Consider the following 18,100-nt stretch of genomic DNA (forward strand, 5'->3'; position numbering starts at 1 on the left):
TCCTATGACCCCAGCTGACTTCCTGCCCTTTGGCTGGACTCGATGATCTTCCGAGGTCCCTTCCAGCCCTAATGTCTATGAAATCTATGAAATAGATTCTTGTTTTGAGGAAGGAAGGAAAATGTACAGCTTCATTCCAACAGTGTAACTGTCTTTTATAGCCCATGATTTTTAGTCTAGGAGCCTCATTCATGTGTGATAGGTGATAGAGGCATGCAAAGGAGTTCTTGAATTGGCAAAACAGACTGCTCTGTGGGTTTGCATTATTTCAGTAATGTGCATAAAAACTCAGGAGCACGCAACCTTGGGCTTCTCCATTCTTGTTTTATAACACGATCTGAATTCAGGCCCTTAATATTTGGCCTATAGCCAGGCTGCCCTGTCCTCTCTGTCCCTTACCCTATCCAAGATTCACCTGGCTTGGCTGGGCTACTACTTGCATACAACACTACCTCACTGGCAGTGAAACTGGTGATTCCAGAGCTGGCTGTCTTTGGAATTGATACTTCAATCAAAGCTGAAGTATAATGTTAAGTGTATGCTCACTGATAGTCTCTAGTAGATGGGACTGAAGTACTGTGATTATTAGACTTCTGGGGGCATTTTAGGCAAGAAAGGAAAGAAACTTAATTTTGGTGCTCAACTGACCAATCTGGAGCAATCAGGTTTTGCTTAGGCTTCTCCAAGACTTTAAAGTGGGTATGGGATTTGCTGTGTCCTGTCTTATGCCATTCTGTAACATTACTATGTGCTTCCCTGAAAGGTGACTGTTTCAGGGGCATGTGAAACAGCCAATATATCTCCTCCCCATCTACTTGACAAGTATACCAGGAGAGTTAAAGTGTGTAAACAATCTGAGGTTCCCAGTCCAAATCTTTGCTTTTTATTTATCATTGTACATACACTCTTATCTTAAAAGGCATACAGAGCTCTTGGGTTTTCTGTTCTTAAAACCAGTTCCTGTTGGGATGTTTCTTTCATGATACCATTACTGGGTTTGCTCCTACCAGGTGAGGTGCACTCAAGTCAACTGAACTAGAAAGCATGCAGCACCTCTCAGGATTGGATGCATTAAGTTATAATAATTCCCCACAAAGAGGAAATTAAATGATGAAGAGAGAGGAGGAGCTATACAAAAAAAGGAACTACTGAGTAAAATGTAAGAGTTGTTAACTGTTAACAGCATGGAATAAAGCAGTGGGGGCCAACCTTTGACAGGAGTGCCACAAATTAGCCCTACACCATCCCAAAGTGCCATTCTGATCGCTTTCCCCTGCCTGACCTGCTGTTCTTTCTGCTCCCTACCTGATCTGCTGCTCTGTCTCCTCCTCTCAGATCTGGTGTATGCCCTGTGCTGCCAAGCTGCAGTGTTGATAAACAGAAGGCCCAAAGCCTGTTTCTGAGTGACCATAGCATGACCCTTTGGAGATGTGACAACTAACTTAGCAATGAAAGGAAGCCATCAAACAAACACAATTAAACGAGGCACAAATCCTGAAAGGCTACAAGGGAGGGCCACACATTAAGTAATCCAAATACAGTATATCATAGCTTTATCTTAAAACAGAAGTACAGAATGATGCAACTAAATGTATCAGATGTTACTTTGCTATAATAGATATATTTTTAACATAATGATGTTTAGATAATCTGCAAAAACAAAACAGCCTTGTCAGAGAAGACATAAACTAAGGTAAAAAAACAAATAAAAACAGGCCAGCATCGAGCAACACTCCACAATGGGGAAGGAAAGGAGATAAGAAACCCTCCTTCTTTCTTTCTCAAAGATATAAATCCTGACACCTTCTAAGTCCACAAGAGATCTAGAGGTTCAGTCCTGTTCCAAAAGTTTCAGTGAAGCAAAGAAACTTAAATTAAAACCAATCCGAGATCATTTGTTAGAATTGGCCAACTATAAATATTGGGCATAGACTAGAAGGAAACTTGCAGAACTCAGCAAAGTTGAGACCAGCTGCCAATCTGTGCCACCCTTCTCCCACCCCTCCAGTCTCCCCAGCTGATATAGGTGAGATCTATATTGTGCTGTTGCAGGTAGCAAGATAGATTTCAGATAAATGTTTGTTTTCATGTTTTAAAGTGGAAGCAAATAAAAGGTTGGGCTGTAGACCTGTTTCTGTAATCTACCCACAAGGGTACCTGTAATCTGGCTAACATCTGTTCCACTTGTGGTATGCGTGCTACAGGTTGGTCATCCCTAGAGTAAAAGAACATGAAACATGTTAACGGAAGGAAGTAACAGAACCAGAAAGGTGAATACTAAAATAAGGTCCTAGGGAGAAGGGGGGGTGGTTGAGGGAATATAAAACAAAAGAAACCAAAAGAAAAAAAAGTAAGGTGCTTTTTATTATTTTATGTATTTGATAACATTTACTGTCCAAGGTTACTTTAGTACACAGGTAAACCAATTGAAGGCAGGAGGCTGCTATACATGGCATTGCATGCATATGATAGCCTATACACTGCTTTCTCAAGTCCCGGTTACTGTGCATAGCTTCTTCCAAATGAGCTACTCCACCTTAGGTACTCAATTGCCTTTCAGCATCTTGCAGATTCAGCTGATAGTGCAACTATGATCTTATCTCGTCCCTTCTTTGTCCAACATTCCCTCCATTTAATCTTCTGCTCCCCTTCTGTGCAGACCAATCTTCCAGCTCACCCTTTCCTTCGCATCTTTCATAAAATCTGCAAATCGTGACCCTGGCTGTCAAACCATCTGCACTGCCTTCAATGCACTTTTTAGGGCTGGGGGGAACTACAAAGCAAAGATTTCTCAAGTATTACTTTCCACTAGGTATTCTACTGTGCCTGTCTTCATACTGCAAGCTCTGCATGGCAGGGTCAAACACACCTGTAACTATTAACCAAGTGACTTCCCACTTTCTGTATAGGATGATATAGATTTACAGATAAACATGTAAAAACTCTCACTCTACTCATGTCTAGCTCCATGACAGCTTCTTTGCCCCCAGTCCTCTCCCATTTAGTTTTACTGCTCACCACAAAGTTTTCTTATTCCTATTGAGGTACCTAAAATCAAGATCTTTTCTCATATGTGTTATTAAAGCAACTAAAGGAAACTTGTTCACTGACCACTGCCTGAGGCAAGCATAGAGTGATTTATATCAGGGGTATTCACCCCCCTCTGACCACAGGACGATGTCATCCCCCTGGGCCCAAGAAGCTGGCAGTGGAGGGGAGTGGTAGCAACTAACTGCAGCTCAATGTGCATTTCCAATTGCCAACAAAATCAAGGCCTGCCATTTTCTGTATTTCGCAGTACCTTTGTAGTACTTTTAAGTGGGAATGTAGGATAAAAATCAAACTGCTTTCCATTTCTAATGCAAGACTGCCTGTCCCTGTTGGACTCCCTTTATTAACCATCCAGAGACAATTCTACTGAGATATTGAATGGAAAGCACCATCTCAGTTCTCTGATAGCTGAACTGTACAGAGCACCTTATCTAAACATTACTCAAGGGGAGATCTGTTAACATGTAACAAATGAATGAGTCATTATGGCACAGGTAAGATTTGAATAGATTTATAAGTCTTTAATGAGGATGAACATGAAACTCTCTTAGGCAATCTCTTCAATCCATGCCTTCCAGAACAGTATTCCAAACCCCATGTTTTTGCAAGTTCAGCTTTGATATGTAAATAACATTGTATTATTTCCCTTAATAGGACTGTGTAGTGATTGACAACATGCAATTCCCCATCCCATAGATGATCAGTTAAGCTGGGGAAGAAGGGAGTGTGTCCTGAAAGCTCATGTAAAATTTTCTGTTCTAGATACAAATCCCTTTGTTTTGGGTTTAAGCTAGATTCTTCCATTCTCACATGCGTCCTCAGGACTTGCTCAGCAGTACTGACAATCTGACGCATACTCTCTGAAGGCAAACTCAAGCCACCTATCTTTTTTATGCATAACAGAGAACCGCAGTTTAGGATTTCATGATCCAACTCAAAAAGAGAAGCAAAGCAAGCTTCGCATTTTTTAAGAGCTGCTAACTTCTCAGCAACAAAGCCAGCAGTGCCAGTGATGCTTTCTTCATACAGCGACAGATCTAGCAACACATTGCTCAGTGGGGAATACAAGGAAACAAGGCCAGCAGAGTACATGTAATCCATTGATGTACTCTCCGTCCTACCCAGATTCAACTGAGAAAGTGTCTTGTGAAGTGTTAAGTTTTTCCTGCGAAGAAGAGAAGCATCTAAAGTGCTTGTATCACCTACTAAGTTATTCTCCTGGGATCCTCGCCTCAAACTATCCCTGGTCAGCAGCTGACGATAAGCAGCCTGGAACATGGTGCATGTAGGATTGCTACCTGCACATGCTTGCTTGAGAGTCCCAAGGAACTGTTCCAGGTGGTCTAGGCTGAATGCATGAGTTAGGAGGCAGCAGAATGCTGTGCTCTCTGGCAATATGTAGTTGACATAAAGCCATTTTAAGCTTTCAGCATTAAGCAGGAAGCCCAGAAATCCTAATTTCCGTTTGCTTTTCAGAACACATCTCCCTGTAGCATCAGTTAATGTGACAAAGATGCTCTTGGCCTCAGTTAAGAGGCAGTTGATCTTGGCATAATTTTTGGGTGACAAAGGCCCTTTCAATCCTTTCCCATAAGGGCTCCTGACATGAAAAATGTCAGAGAGACTGCTCACCAAGCGCACAAGTCTGATGGTACCTTTACAATTCTGAAATGAAGACAGGCCAGACAGCTGGAGCCACTGCAGTGCGCTCGCAACACCATCACTGAACAGCTGTGCAGCATAGTTCACCTTCAAGTAACAGCTCTCCCTGTTTGTGAGTGAGCCCAACAAGCAGCTGCTGCTGGTGCGTAATAATCTCTTCTCCTGCAGAGCTGCTAGGTCCACTATATGCTGCCAGTGGGCTGTTTCACAGGTGTGCTCTATCCTGTGAAAGCACTGAAATGCATTCCTTATTAGCTGCAGCAGGTGGCAAGTGTCAAAGAAGTAAGCGATCTGATGAGTGGAGCTGTGAGGGTGCTGAAAAGTACACCGCATATTGTCAACATCCATGCGCACACCCAGTGCCTTTGCTGTTTCCATGCCATGAGCACTGGCAGCAGAAGTCACAGAGAGAACCACAATACCGATATTGCTCAGCTTGTTGATAGCCTGATGCAGCAGCTGAGCTAGCATATGGCCAGTGGCTCCATTTACAAAGAAATAACCCACAGGAGCTGTCCAGCGACCAAGAACCCCTACTGCCATTAAGACTATAGCTTCAGAGGCCTGCGGTGCTTCATCAGCATCTAGTACTCCTACTCCCAGATCCATAAACCCAGTCAAATGTTGAATCCTGGGGTCCCAATCCAACTGTTTCCTGAGAGCCAAACCATCTACTAGCAGGGAACAGTATTGATAGGCCTGTTCACCCTTCTCCACTTTTTCCTGCAGGCGAGAAAAGATGCTATTGCTGAAGCCTGGATTAGCATCATCACTAGACAACCAACTGGAAGAGAAAAGGAGGAAATAATTAGGAATGATACTTTAAAGGAGATAGAGACAACAGGTTTTATGACTTGGTAAAGTGTTAAACAGAACAGATATTCAATGCAAATTAATACTCAGAAACCGCATATAAGGCACTGAAACCCAAAAGAATGAGATGTTCAACTACTGTCCTGAAGACCAGTTTTCATACTTTGCTGTTCCTGCCTGAAACCCTGGCCAGTCCTTTCTTCACAATACTCTCTTTGCTATTTTCAGGGCTTGTCTACACACTAACTGCAAGGCAGCTTACTCCACTTTGCAAGTGTACTATGTGTCCCTGCACTGAGTTAGCACAGAGTATCTAGCATGCTATAAATTCATGCACTATTACTGCACTTAACTTCCCCCTCTAAACAAGCCCTGTTTCATGCATTTGCAGTCTAGCTCCTTCTTACTTTATGGAAACCTAGAAACCTAGTATGGTAGCGAGAATGAAGACTCACGTTGTTAAACTGGAAGGATGAGGCAAGGGAAAAGTCTTTCTTAGATAATCGTAGGCTTTACTGCTGTAGATGTGGAGTGTGCAGGCGAACTGCCGCATTTCTGCGGAGTATTTTGCCATCTGTCTCCAGCTAGGCAATCCCCATGGCAAATCTGTTTTTAGAAATAAAAAGCACCTTGGTAAGAGGCATGAAAAGTAGATTGGAAGAAAAGCACAACTGCACTGGCATGAGATGTGGGATAAGAATGAGCTGTGATTGACAAGACACAGCTCTAAATCCTAGTGGCACCATTTATTTGAGTACATTTGTTGTGAAAAAGCAACATTCAGGTTTGCTAATGCATTCTCTCTCCCTGCAAGGAGGACACAACCCAAGAAATTGCACCTGTGATATCCTTGTCAGTTGGGCTGTCCTCTTCTGTGGGTGGCCAATGACTACTGTCTTGACTTGTTTCCTTTTCAGACTTTGCACTCCTTGGCATGCTGCCTGTCTCTCTGTATATGCACAGTATGGAGCGCATGGTTGGTCCAGCCTCTCAAGTTGCTGGAGAGAGCTGTTGAGATGCTCCTGCCTTTGGGATCTACAGATGCAAAGTGCTTATAGAACTAATTGGGGTTTGTGGTCCAAGTGAGCCCCTCAATTCACTGTGACCACAACAGGAGTCAAAGGATCTCAGTACCTTGCATGATCAGGCTAACAGCATAATGCCATAGCAGGTGATCTGAAAGATTGTAATGGGCCCTTCTCATGCCATATGATTCAAAAACAGCTGCTCACCCCAGGTGCAGAAAGAGCAATCAGAACCTGAAACACAGAAACTGTGGGACCCTGGGCCATGGTTGGCAGGCCTGATGGGGAAGTGATTAGTCAGATGAGTCGGGGTGAAGGGGAGCATGGTTATAGGTTTTATAAGGCATCCTTGCTGAGGTCTCAGTCTGGCTTTGACCAGCCAGGGAGGAGGCGCTCCAGACCACAGAGGCCAAAGGAAGCTCAGCAATGCTTTGCACTGAAGTGAAGTCATAAGTTTACTCTTTACTACTGTGTAAGGCTGGAGGACCAAAAACAGTTCTGAGGGGGTTTTGAAGCCACAGGGAGTGCCTGGGGAGTCTCTGCTACTGTGTGGGGAGTGGAGATGGGGTCAGACTGCAAACTAGGGACCAGGGCCTACAGTCCACAGGACTGGGTAGGCAGGCCCAGAGACCAGGAGGGCAGACAGTGAGAGAGAACCTGAAGCTCAAAGGACTATATAGGTGGGCCCAGGAAAGCCCTTGGGTCATAGGAAGAGGACTTGAATCCTACAAGGCTGAGGAAGGCCTGAACCTAACCCAGGCAAATGCAGAAGACAAGGAAAGACCAATCGTTTGGTGATCAGAGCGGAACAGACTCCCAATGTCTAAATGGTTTCTGGGACTCGTGGTCCAGGTGAGTCCATCAATTCACCATAACTGCAACAGGAGTCAAAGGAAGTCAGCACCCTGCAGGATCAGGCTGACAGCAAGCTACCTGAGCAACTGATTTAAGAGATCTACAAAAAAAGGAGAGATTTTCTCCAAAGCCTCTGCTTATGGCAGTTGTTCACAGATTAGCAGAACCAAGGTGCCCCAATGGGGTCAGTCCAGTTCTGACTCGGTTATACACTGGGTAAAAAGTACTCTAATGCAGTCCCTTTCCTGAAAAGCCTATAAGAAAACCCTTCACAGTACCTGAAAATTGGGCTTTAAGCAAATTTGCAGCTTCTTCAGAGAGCAGCTGCTTCTCTGTCAGCTCACTGATGACATTGATTACATTTCCTTTTTGGTGTGGGAGGCACCTTTGTGTTGCAAGGCATTTTCTTGTGGGTGACTGTAATATTTCTTTCATCTCTGTCTGTTGCTCAGCAGCTGTCACACCCTTTAAACTGTAGTTGTGGTCTTCGGTAATGGCCTCCTTATCAGGGACATGGGTTAACAGCGGCTGCTTTAATGCTTTCTTAGATGTTCTGTTTCTAGGGCGTGTACTTGGAGATTCCTGAAGGAAAAAAGAAAAAAAGGATCTGGAGGCTACTACAGAGGTAAGATAATCCAAACAGGCACATGGTTACAGTTAACTAACAATGCAGCCCAAGTTTTTGGTCTTGTAACTAATCTTTGATTAACTGGATCTCTCGCCAATGTATGGGGAACACGGGATAGTGTACAAGGTATTCTGCCATAAGAAGAGTATTATTATTTTGAAGAAAACACAACATAGGACAAAAGATGCTGTCAGGTCTCTAGAATCTAAACTACACGGAAAGACAGAGAAATGGTCTCACTGTCATTGTTATAAAAAGAGCCTTGCCAAATGAAAAGCAAAGCTATGGTAGGCAGTGGAAAACTGTTCAAATGTGAGGAGAAATAAGAAGCTTGGAGACATTATCTGAAATTTGGGCGGGGGGAAGATGTATTTAGGAAAAATAAAGGTAAAATAAAGTCTATTATATAAAAATAGGTGTGACAGATGAGCAGAAAGATGCAATCGGATACATTTAAAAGACCAGCTTTGGTAGCCTTACAGTTTCATGAAAATAGCAGTTAACATTTAAATTTAGTGATAAAATAGTGTCAGTTTGTAAGCTGGTTATAGTCAGTCAATAACTAATTAACAGAAATACATCTGACATGAATTGGAGAAAGAGAGCTATTATTCATCAGCTCATATTATAACAATTGGATAAAACAGTGCATCATACAACACTTTTGGCAAATAAGGTCTTCACACTGAGGACTTCACACCTCCCAACACTGTTGTGAGGTGCTTTTTTTAAAATTCTACATAGCAAACAAATTTGGGCATTCATTTTTGGAAAGAAATGCAACCTCCCCCTCCATATTTTCCTAATTTTGGTTTATTTTTCAAAAGTGTCTGACAGGAAACCACCTACAGAGATTTAAATTTGTGCTGCTGTGGCTTTACCCGAGTTGCAAAACATTCGTTGTCATTTTATCTTTTATTTTTCAAGTTTCTATGCCTTTTCAAGCATGGCAATTTTCTTAACAATTCTTTTCAGCTACCTTGTATTGAAAAAGAGAAGGCACAGCTCCTTTCCGTAATTTTCTTCTCATGCCATATGATTCAAAGTCTGTTTCTGAAAAATGTTTGGAACACAAGATGGCTCCAGGCCCTGGAATCCAAACCTTTTTGCTTTTAGGGTCTGCTCGATTAACAGCATGGATCCATTTATTACGCTGTATGGCATCAATGGGAAACCTGCAACAAAAGTAGCAGAGCTGTCTTATAACTGTACCTCCATCAGAGCCAAATTCTGCCCCTACATTGGTGTAAAACCCATGTGATTCCATTGAGTCCAAGATAGCCTTCTAAATGTACAAAGGTGTGTGAAACAGAAAGAGTCCTTCATATACCAACATTTGGGTTTTAGCAAGTTACAACTTGACTGTCCTAAAGTCCCTTAACTAGGGAACAGGTCAGAGTATTCCTAATATCACTTTCACTCTGAAGAACTGAGGTTTGGCATACTGAAATGGCACTGGATTGGTCTCTAACAAAAAGTAATTTTGTTGGAGAAAGATAAAGACAAAATCTGCTGAAATATTGTGTAGTCTTTTTTGACTGAAGAGTCCTTTCCTCCCTGTCCGCAAAATCCATTATTTTCTGGGTAATATCTTCTACTGGGCCAACAGCATGGTTGAGATAAAGTAAGGATGGTATTAGAAATTCAGCTCAACACTTACTGAGGCCAGTTAAAGCACAGGAAAATGCAGATTCAAGCAGGTTAGTACCTAAGGGCTCCTATACACATGCAGGGAGCAGACTCGATTGAATCTGCTAGAATATGGTAATTACCATGCTCCAGCATCCTCACACTGAAAAACAGCAACAGAGTGCTTTGAACTAAAGCTCATCGGAGCGAGCTTTAATTTAAAGTGCCCTGCCACCATTTTTTCAGAGCAGGGATGCTGAGACATGAGATGCTCCAGGCACTTTCAATCAGCCCAGCTCTTGGAGCTGTCTTAATTAAAACGCTGCCCCTCCCCATCTATAAATGCCCTAAGTGCCTTCACAGTTTTGCAGAATTGCTCCCTTTTGGGTGAGGGTTATGGTGCTAACTTCAGTATGGACTGACTTTAATCTCCAATGATTTGCAATCTTTGCCAGTGAATATGTGACTACTTATGCAAGCTTTTCAAGCAACACATTCAAGGACCTAAAGAAGGTCTTGCATTGGAAAGCTTGCCTACGTCTTCCCCCTGCAGCTGGTCTAATAAGAGAGCTCACCCACAACAAGCCTTGCCTCTTGGGCTTTGAAATTTCTCAAAATAAAACTAGCACATTATTAAGTCTAAAACTAACCAAAGGAAGTTCATTTTCATGCAGTGTGTCAGCCAAGCATGGAACTCCCAGGCACCAGATGTTGTGGAAGCTGCCTGTTTAGCCAGATTCAAAACATGGAAGAGACACATTCTTGGAGGGAAGGGGCATCAGTAGCTATTGAGTACAGGAAACAGGGGCACAGCCTCTGAATCAGAATTTCCTAGAATGTAAATGCTGGAGTCTGCAAGTGAGAGAAGAACAGTGGGAAACCACCGGTTATGTTCAAGTCACACTCTCTTTCAGCATCTGCTCTCTGCCATTGGGACACAGGGCCAGACAGTCTGACTTAGGTGCATCTGGCCCCATGAATGTGTGTCCCTAGAGGCTGGCTGTGTACAGCAACTGCCCACAGGTAGCAGCAAGCAGGGAACTCCCACAGATGGCCACGGGGGTGTCAACAGCAGGAGTGGGAGTGGGGGAAGGGATAAATGCCAACCAACATTTGGCAACTATCTACAGAGGTTGCCAGCAGCATCAGCAGTAGCCAACAACGATCAGCAACCACACGCAGACACCACCAGCAGTGCTGGTGGCAGGGGGAGGAGGCGGCGGTGGTGAGTAGCTACTGCCTACAGGTGCCACCAGCACTGCTTTTCTCTGGGGGTGCACCTGTGTGTACCCCTACATGTCACCAATGTCTAGCCCAGTTCTGTATGATCTTACACACATAGATTTGTATACATATATATGTGTACATCTATATATACACGTATGCAGGCACACGCATATGTACACACAAATATGGACATATCTGTATGCATACGTACACATATACAGCTGCGTGTGCACATATATGTACATCTATAGGACCTGTGCAGAGGCCATGTCAAGGCAGTAGGCGCCCGTTCCATGCAGCGGGGCTCAGCGCGGGCTCCCCGGCACTTCCTGGTCCCTCGCAAATCTCGAGCTCTCGGAGTCACGCGACCCGCTGACGGGACAGGACCGCGTCGCACCGCACTCACTGGTGGAAGGAGATGCCCCGCTCCCGGCTCCGCCCGTTGTCCCGCGCACTGCAGCCCAGAGCGGAGCAGCTGCGAGTCATGGCACACGGGCGCAGCGCTACACGCTGACTCCCGCAGAAACACCACCTTCGCTCATAGGAGCCAATCATCTGATTGGCTAATGCCGCTCCTATGCCGCTTTTCATTGGCTCTCTCTTCCTTTACGTCTTGCTATGAAAGGGAACTTTTCATTGGCTGCGGATTCCGCCCCACCTTCACGTGGCGGAGCGGAAGAAGGAAGTGGGGTGGGAGGGGGAAATGAAGGAGGGGCCTTGAACCCAATCAACTGCGGCGGAAGCGGAGGGGTCAGCCAATGAGTAGCAGGAACGCGCGGAGCCAATGGGACCGGGGCTCTGTCCGGCTATATATTGGGGGGCGCAGCGATCCGATTTCTCTGCTGGGGTGTGGGCGGGTTGGGTGCTTACAGCTTCTGCTGCTTTGGGCGGGAGGGGGTCTCCTCGCTGTCGTACTGCTTTCCTTTGACATAGTTCCCTCCCCCAGGGTGCGCCGGAGCCTGTTGCCCGCCTGCCCTCCTGCAGGGGAGGGCTTCTGGCCAAGCCTAGGGCCTGGCGCCGGCCTCGGGCTGCAGCCCCTGTGGAGATGTCGTTCTCGTAGGCTGGGGAGAAGCCCCTGCTGAGAGATACCCGGAAAGGGATCTGGCACCGTAGCCCGTGCTGGTGCAGGTGGGAGTACTGTGGTAACTTGCTGTGGGGTACCCCGTGCAACCTGCCGTGCTGGCACCTGGGGAAAGGGGTGGGTTGGGAGCTGTGTAAAGTTGCTTGGTCCTTATGGTGGCTCTTGTGCTGCTTGCAGCATGTTCTTGCTTGTTAGTGTATGTGTGCAAGTGCTGTGACTTACTCCTAATATCTCACTACCCAATATACTCTCTGACCTTAAGGCTGCATGCTTGCCTGTGAATAATAGCTGCTATGGCAGAAATCCTTTCTGTTTTTGTCCTGAATGTATCCTTGTGTGAAGCCTGAGTCCTTCCTGGCTGCCTTAGCTCTGAGCACGCTCTTAAATGAGCATTATGGCTCCACTTCAGGAAATGGCTGAATACAAGGTGAGAGAGAAGCTTTTGTCCAGGATGTTCAAAATATTGTCTGTTAAGGCCTAGTGCAGTATCCTAATTGAACCAGAGCAGTATGTACTCCACAGACAAGCTTTGGGTAATATCTTTTTACCCTTCAGTTCTCCAACTGAACTGTGTGGTTTAAATGGCATGTGCATCTAAGCTACATGCTGTAAATAGGCTGTTTTTTGCCCGGGGACTTGTTGCTGCCCCCCCCCCCCGAGGATTTGACTTCTGCAAGTGAGGACTGCATCTTTTTAAAACTTGCCTATTGAAGGGCTTTCTAAAGCAGCTGTACTAGTTACAGTTGGCCCTGATTTATCTCCTACCTAATTCTTTGCTCCTTCAGGAATGTAACTGAAGTCCAATACAAAACCAGTATCAATGTCAAGTTCTGGAGCCAGCACTCAGAGCCAGATTCTTGAATGTTTGTTTCCACTCTTGTAAATAATTTTGACTGTTCCTTCATTCCTCCCTACTGTTTTTGCCATAACTGATGCAAGAATTTTCACAATTGGAAATGGGAGAGGGTGGGAGTGCATGTGTGTGGCTTCAAGAAGAATTGTTTGACTTGACCAACTGGCTATTCTTGCTTGTTGAGCTGGTGTAAAAGGTGACTTTCAAACACCGGTGTTGTACTTTAACATGCTGTTGTGGGTTGGTGTTGTGTGTGTTTTTGTTTTTTGTTTTTTTTTTCTTTTTTTCCCTACTGTCCAATGATTAAAACCTACTACTGCTGTTCACATCATGAAACACTGTGATTAGCACTTGACTGGATGAGGACATGGGTAATATTACAGAGTAAAACCTTGGTAGGCTATATCTCAGCTCTTCACTGGAATTGACTTGAGCCTAAATAAAAATTGTTTCCTTCCAGGAACTAAAGTGTTTTTTTTTTTGTTTTGTTTTTGTTTGTTTGTTTTTTGTGTGTTTGTTTGTTTTTGCTTCCTATTTTGATAGCTCAGTTGAGGCTTGCTCCTGTTCTTACTGTGGATGGTGGGGTAAGTTCTATATTGCTTGTTAAATCTTGTAAACTTCCAAGTCTCTGCCTAGATATGACTTGGAACAGTGAGGGATTTTCATTTAGTGACTTGCATGGGTTCAACAAAATCAGATATAATTTTTTTTTTTTTTTTTAACTTCACTTATTTCCACACCTGTTGGGGTATGAACTGCTATCCCTCTTGCTTGACTTCTCCATCGGTTTGATATAACTTGAGGGAGGATTTGACACATGAAGTCGTTAGATCTGTGCAAGGCAATAAGCCATTTCATCTGAAACTATCTGACCACAAGTGGCATGCCTTCTGAAATGGGTGTACAGACATTTCATTACTTTTTTTTTTTTTTTTTCCTGAGATGGGTTTAAAAATTCTTCTGTTCCAACTGGCTACTCTATAAATGTGTTTAAGAAGAACTTGGCTCTTGTTTTGGTGAGCTAAGGCAATGGAATATAGATTTTGATCTTCAGTAAACTTGGATTGGACCTCTACTGAGCATGATTTAATCAAGGTGGCTTTGGTTTTCTAGGTACCAGCAGGGAGCTGTGAAGCGCTAAGTTCAAATGGATCACAATGTCATCTTCAAATAGTGAGAGATCATGAAAACTCTGAAAGCTCTTTGAGGAGCTCTTAAAAATTGCTCTTAAAGGGCACAAGCAAGATATTCAAAAAATGTTGCAGCAGCCTCCATGAATCTTGGATGATGCCTTGTACATAACTGTATCTGCTGTTTTGTTTTAAATTGCTTTTTTAATTAAACAGAATATGCTTTCTGTGGCTCAAATAGATGTTGCCTTGGTTTCATCTTTGGTCTCTTACATGGTGGTTGTTGGGACAGCGAGCGGGTTGGTTGAAATGCATTCAACTTCAGCATTCCTGTCATGGGGAAAACTGGGGGCACTTGGGGGGGGGTTGTATTGCAGTCTATTATAACTGGATATGCTGTTGGAAAATAACATTTCCATCTATTGATAAATAAAACCTGCTGTCATTTGAAATACATGGTGCCATGGTTTCATCTTTGATCAGTTTTTGTGGTGCTTTTTGTGGGTGAGATGGCAGTACCAAGCTGACACCTCATGGGGAAACTAATGGGCACTCTGGGTGAAAGAGTCAGTGGCAGAGGGGATTGTTTCTTATAACTGCATATGCTCTTGCAAAATAACTTTTAGATTTAAAAAAAATAAAATATACACGTTGTTCCAGGAGCCTCAGTTGTCCCTTGACTCTGAGAGAAACCCTTGCAATGTACCACCATTTTGAGGGGATTGGGGACTCTACTTGGTAGAAATGCCTGCCACCTTGGTGTTTTGTGTGTGGGGTTTTTTTTTTGTTTTTTTTTTTTTAAATCTATAGCCACTAGTGTGGTGCTTGTTGCAGGAGCCACTCCAGTCCCAGTCTACCCCCTGGGGCAGACAAGCTTCTTTTGGGGGTAGATGTGATACCTTTTTATGAGACTTACTAAACAGCTGGGCAAAAAGTGTTCTGTGCAAGGTTTCAGGCACAGGAGGAGTTCAATGCCTCAACTTGTGTGGGTGGGGGGTGGAGCACTAGGCTGAGGGCCTCAGCTGCAGGGCAGTCCTAGAACCTCACAACTGGCCAAAGTCTTGCAAAATAACACTTTTATGTTTATTAAAAAAACCATCCTCTTCTCGGTTAAGCTACACGCGGCCTAGATTTCATTCTGGGCCTGGGGGCTGAGCTTCCAGTCGCAGTTCAAGCTGGGGGCAGGGAGCGAGTGCCCCCGCCAGGGCTCCTCAGAGCTGGAGCTGCGGCGCGGAGGGCGCCCCTCCTGGCCTGGCGGCGCGGGGGCGGGGCGGCTGCAAGGCGCCGGCGCGGGCGCTGCGACCCGGAAGGCGGCGGGCGGGGCCGGGGCTGCCACGTTGAAGCTCCGCTGGGCCGGGCCGCAGTCACAGCAGGAGCCGGCGCCTCGCTCGGGCCAGGTGAGGAGTGGGGGTGCTGCTGCGCCCCGGCCTGGCTTGGCTTTGCCCCGCCTCCCAGCCACCAGCCTGGGCAGCAGGCACAGGCACCCTCCGCCCCCCCTTGGTGTCTCTCAGCCTCCTGTAGCGCTGCGCATCGCATGGGAGCGGGCTGGGGCAGGGCTTGGGGGTCGCGGCTGCAGAAGGGGTGGCAGTGCTGAGGAAGGAGGGTGTCTCTCTCCCCCCCCCCCGCTTTTGCAGTAAGCAGTACCACTGGGAGCTCCCCCACTGTTGGCTTTGCGCTGCTTTGGCCCCGAAAGCAGGAAGCATCGCTGGTGCATGTGCCCTGAGAAGCGCTGAGTCGCTGGGGACCAGGCTCTGTCCACCCCTCCAATGCCTGTGCCGAGCTCTGTCGATGCCATGTTGGCGCTGGGCCCTGTGCCAATCAGGAGGTTCGTCGGGCCAGATTTTCATTGCCCTGGGTGGCAATTTCAGGATGCGACTAGTTATTTCGGGACTGGGCTCTGGAATAGGCACCAGAATGCATCCACTCTGTAGGCTGGCTTCCAGCCTGCTCTGGGGTACTAAAGGGCTGGTATGATTTAACCTTTTGTTCCTGTTCTCGGCAAGCCCACAGTTTTGAGGGTGAACTCTCCCACAGCTCCTTGGATGAGTATTAAGGCAACTGTGAAGAGTCCAGTCCTCGAGCCATAGATTTGTCTACAGAAGTTTGCAAGAGAGAGCAGGCTGTAGGAGGGAACTGAGGTGTTTTGTTGCATTTTCTTCAGGAAGGGCAATTGGTTCATCAGTCATTAAAAGCACCACTTGGGGGTCTGCATGGCTGTCATGATCTCTCTGTTAAGGGATGCAGTACCCCCTAATAGAGAGTGGGCAGCCATCTGCCACTATAGTTACAGGCCAGGTAAAAATAAGAGGAGGATTTATACATGCTTGTTGTTATGAAGGGATACAACATATAGAAAAATTCTGTGTGTTTTAGGATTCTTATCTTATGCCCCCCTAGATAGAGCAGTGTGAGTAGTCCATCTTCCAGATGCACTTTAGGGCCTTATGTGCTTGATACCAAGTATAATCACCTTTTTCCTTTAGTATTTCATAGAGTGACTGCAGCCTTGGACTTCAGTCCTTTTTTGAATCCATCCATAGTCTTCTCTGCTCCAGTAAGTTGGAGCACACTTGGTTCAGGGCCAACCTGCCAGCTGGACTGTGTCTCCTGAAGTTTGGAAAGTGCTTCTGCAGCTTACATCCCAGGTTTTCACTCAGTACTACAAGGGAGTCATGCTGAACAGGAGATACTCTAGCACAGCAGTTTTCAACTTTTTGCCCCTTGCATCCCACCAGCCATTTTGTCAAAAATCCTGATCCCACTATGATAAAAACAAAACCACACTTTTCCAAGAAGTGTATTCTTATGTTTACATGCACTTTAGTATTATATTGATCATTAATGGAAACTTTTAAAGACATTAAAAGTCCCATGTACATGACCTTCATGTCCCACCAGTGGGACATGTTGGTTGAGAAACACTGCTCTAGCACGTGTACCAGTATCTCTAACAGCCCAAGGCAGCTCTTTGTAGAGATACTTGACTTAGCTCTGTACACCCTTGATGCAGAACTAGAAGCAGTGTAGCCATATTAGTGCCTTGCTGTGCCCTGCTTCTCAGCCAGGATGATTATCCTTAGTGCTAATATGGCTGTATTACTTCCCATTCCAGAGCCAGGGCCTACAGTGCTAGTTTGGGTACCGCTGTGTGGCATTACCTTGTGCTGCACAGGGATAAGGATGGTAGAAACTCGTAAGGTACCTCTGGGTTGATGTGACATAAACTGTAAGCCTTTTGACACTGTTTCATAGCTAAGGGTAGAATGGAGATCTGCAAGGAAGTATTCACAGGGGAGACGATTACTGTTGGCCTTCCAGTTTACTTATGTAGATAAATGCAATTTGTTAAATTCCTTTTGAGATGTTACATACTAACTTGATAAAAATATTCCCTTTAAAGAATACACAGTTCATATGAATGACATAAGGAGTTACCAGGAACACAGCTGGAAAGACCTTTTGTCTTGAAATCATCTGAAAACACCCAAGGCAGATTATTATGTACAGTATGTTCTGTTTAAATGCATAGCTTTGGGACTGAAAAAAAGATTTTATGCTTAGCCCAGAGTATTCACTTATTCAGGCTAGATGTAAACTGAGCCCAGCAGGTACCCTGCACTGTCAGTGCTGAGTTATTGACACCTGCAGAAGTGGCTAGCTCCTGTCATTTTTTTTCAAGGCTTCTAATAGCAGTCCTGTTACAGCTGCTTCCCTTCCACATTTCTGTTAATTGGAGTTGCATCACAAAGAAGACAGCAGGGCTTGAAAAGATGGACCACACTTGCATAACTTATGCACTCAACTGGTATACAAATAACCAAATTATGCTGTATGTATATCATGCTGTATTCCTACTTATCCTGTATGCATGTAAGTAGAGTATACAGTACATACTTCACTTAGTAGATAGTGTTTCTAGTATTATAATCTGGGTCTATGTTGTTGGAACGGACAGAGAATTTTCAAGACTCAAGTAAAAATAGAATCAGATCCATTATCTAAGCTTAAGGTATTGAAATTGTGTATTTGATCAATCAGTCTAGTCTGACCTCTGCCCTGGGCAGGAAAGAGTGCTGGGATCAGATCACCCCAGCCAGGTGTTTTTCCAGTGCCTTCTTAAAGACCTCCAAAGTAGGGGAGAGCACC

At 45.0% G+C, this 18,100-nt stretch overlaps 2 protein-coding genes and 3 long non-coding RNA genes across 6 annotated transcripts in view; 2 read left to right on the forward strand and 3 right to left on the reverse strand.

Moving 5' to 3' along the window:
- LOC109321987 overlaps positions 1-4,187 on the reverse strand; it is an 8,698-nt gene extending 4,511 nt beyond the window's left edge. The window contains exon 1 of the long non-coding RNA XR_002104260.1: positions 2,158-4,187. This is a non-coding gene — a long non-coding RNA (uncharacterized LOC109321987). The remainder of the gene's footprint in view (positions 1-2,157) is intronic.
- Positions 4,188-4,194: 7 nt separating this feature from the next.
- THAP9 (THAP domain containing 9) lies at positions 4,195-11,388 on the reverse strand (the record flags this gene model as incomplete). Its single annotated transcript, XM_019552740.1, has 5 exons — positions 11,297-11,388; positions 9,014-9,209; positions 7,685-7,988; positions 5,982-6,132; positions 4,195-5,497 (listed from the first exon to the last, which is right to left on the reverse strand). Coding segments are annotated over exons 1-5 (2,034 nt in total), but the record flags the coding sequence as incomplete, so codon positions are not given.
- An 846-nt stretch (positions 11,389-12,234) lies between these two features.
- On the reverse strand, positions 12,235-13,906 carry LOC109321986. Its single transcript, XR_002104259.1, has 3 exons — positions 13,895-13,906; positions 13,135-13,137; positions 12,235-12,999 (listed from the first exon to the last, which is right to left on the reverse strand). It is a non-coding gene; the product is annotated as an uncharacterized LOC109321986 (long non-coding RNA).
- LOC109321984 lies at positions 12,313-14,010 on the forward strand. Its single transcript, XR_002104258.1, has 3 exons — positions 12,313-12,398; positions 13,368-13,408; positions 13,938-14,010. It is a non-coding gene; the product is annotated as an uncharacterized LOC109321984 (long non-coding RNA).
- Positions 14,011-15,252: 1,242 nt separating this feature from the next.
- Positions 15,253-18,100, forward strand: part of SEC31A (SEC31 homolog A, COPII coat complex component) — a 71,425-nt gene continuing 68,577 nt past the window's right edge. Inside the window, exon 1 of one of the 2 annotated variants that reach the window (XM_019552731.1) lies at positions 15,253-15,351. The gene's annotated coding sequence lies outside the window, so the exon portion shown is untranslated. The remainder of the gene's footprint in view (positions 15,352-18,100) is intronic. The other variant, XM_019552733.1, reaches the window with a different exon arrangement.

This window comes from Crocodylus porosus, unplaced genomic scaffold (genome assembly GCF_001723895.1).
Source record: "Crocodylus porosus isolate Cpor-Errol unplaced genomic scaffold, CroPor_comp1, whole genome shotgun sequence".
Lineage (NCBI taxonomy): Eukaryota > Metazoa > Chordata > Crocodylia > Crocodylidae > Crocodylus > Crocodylus porosus.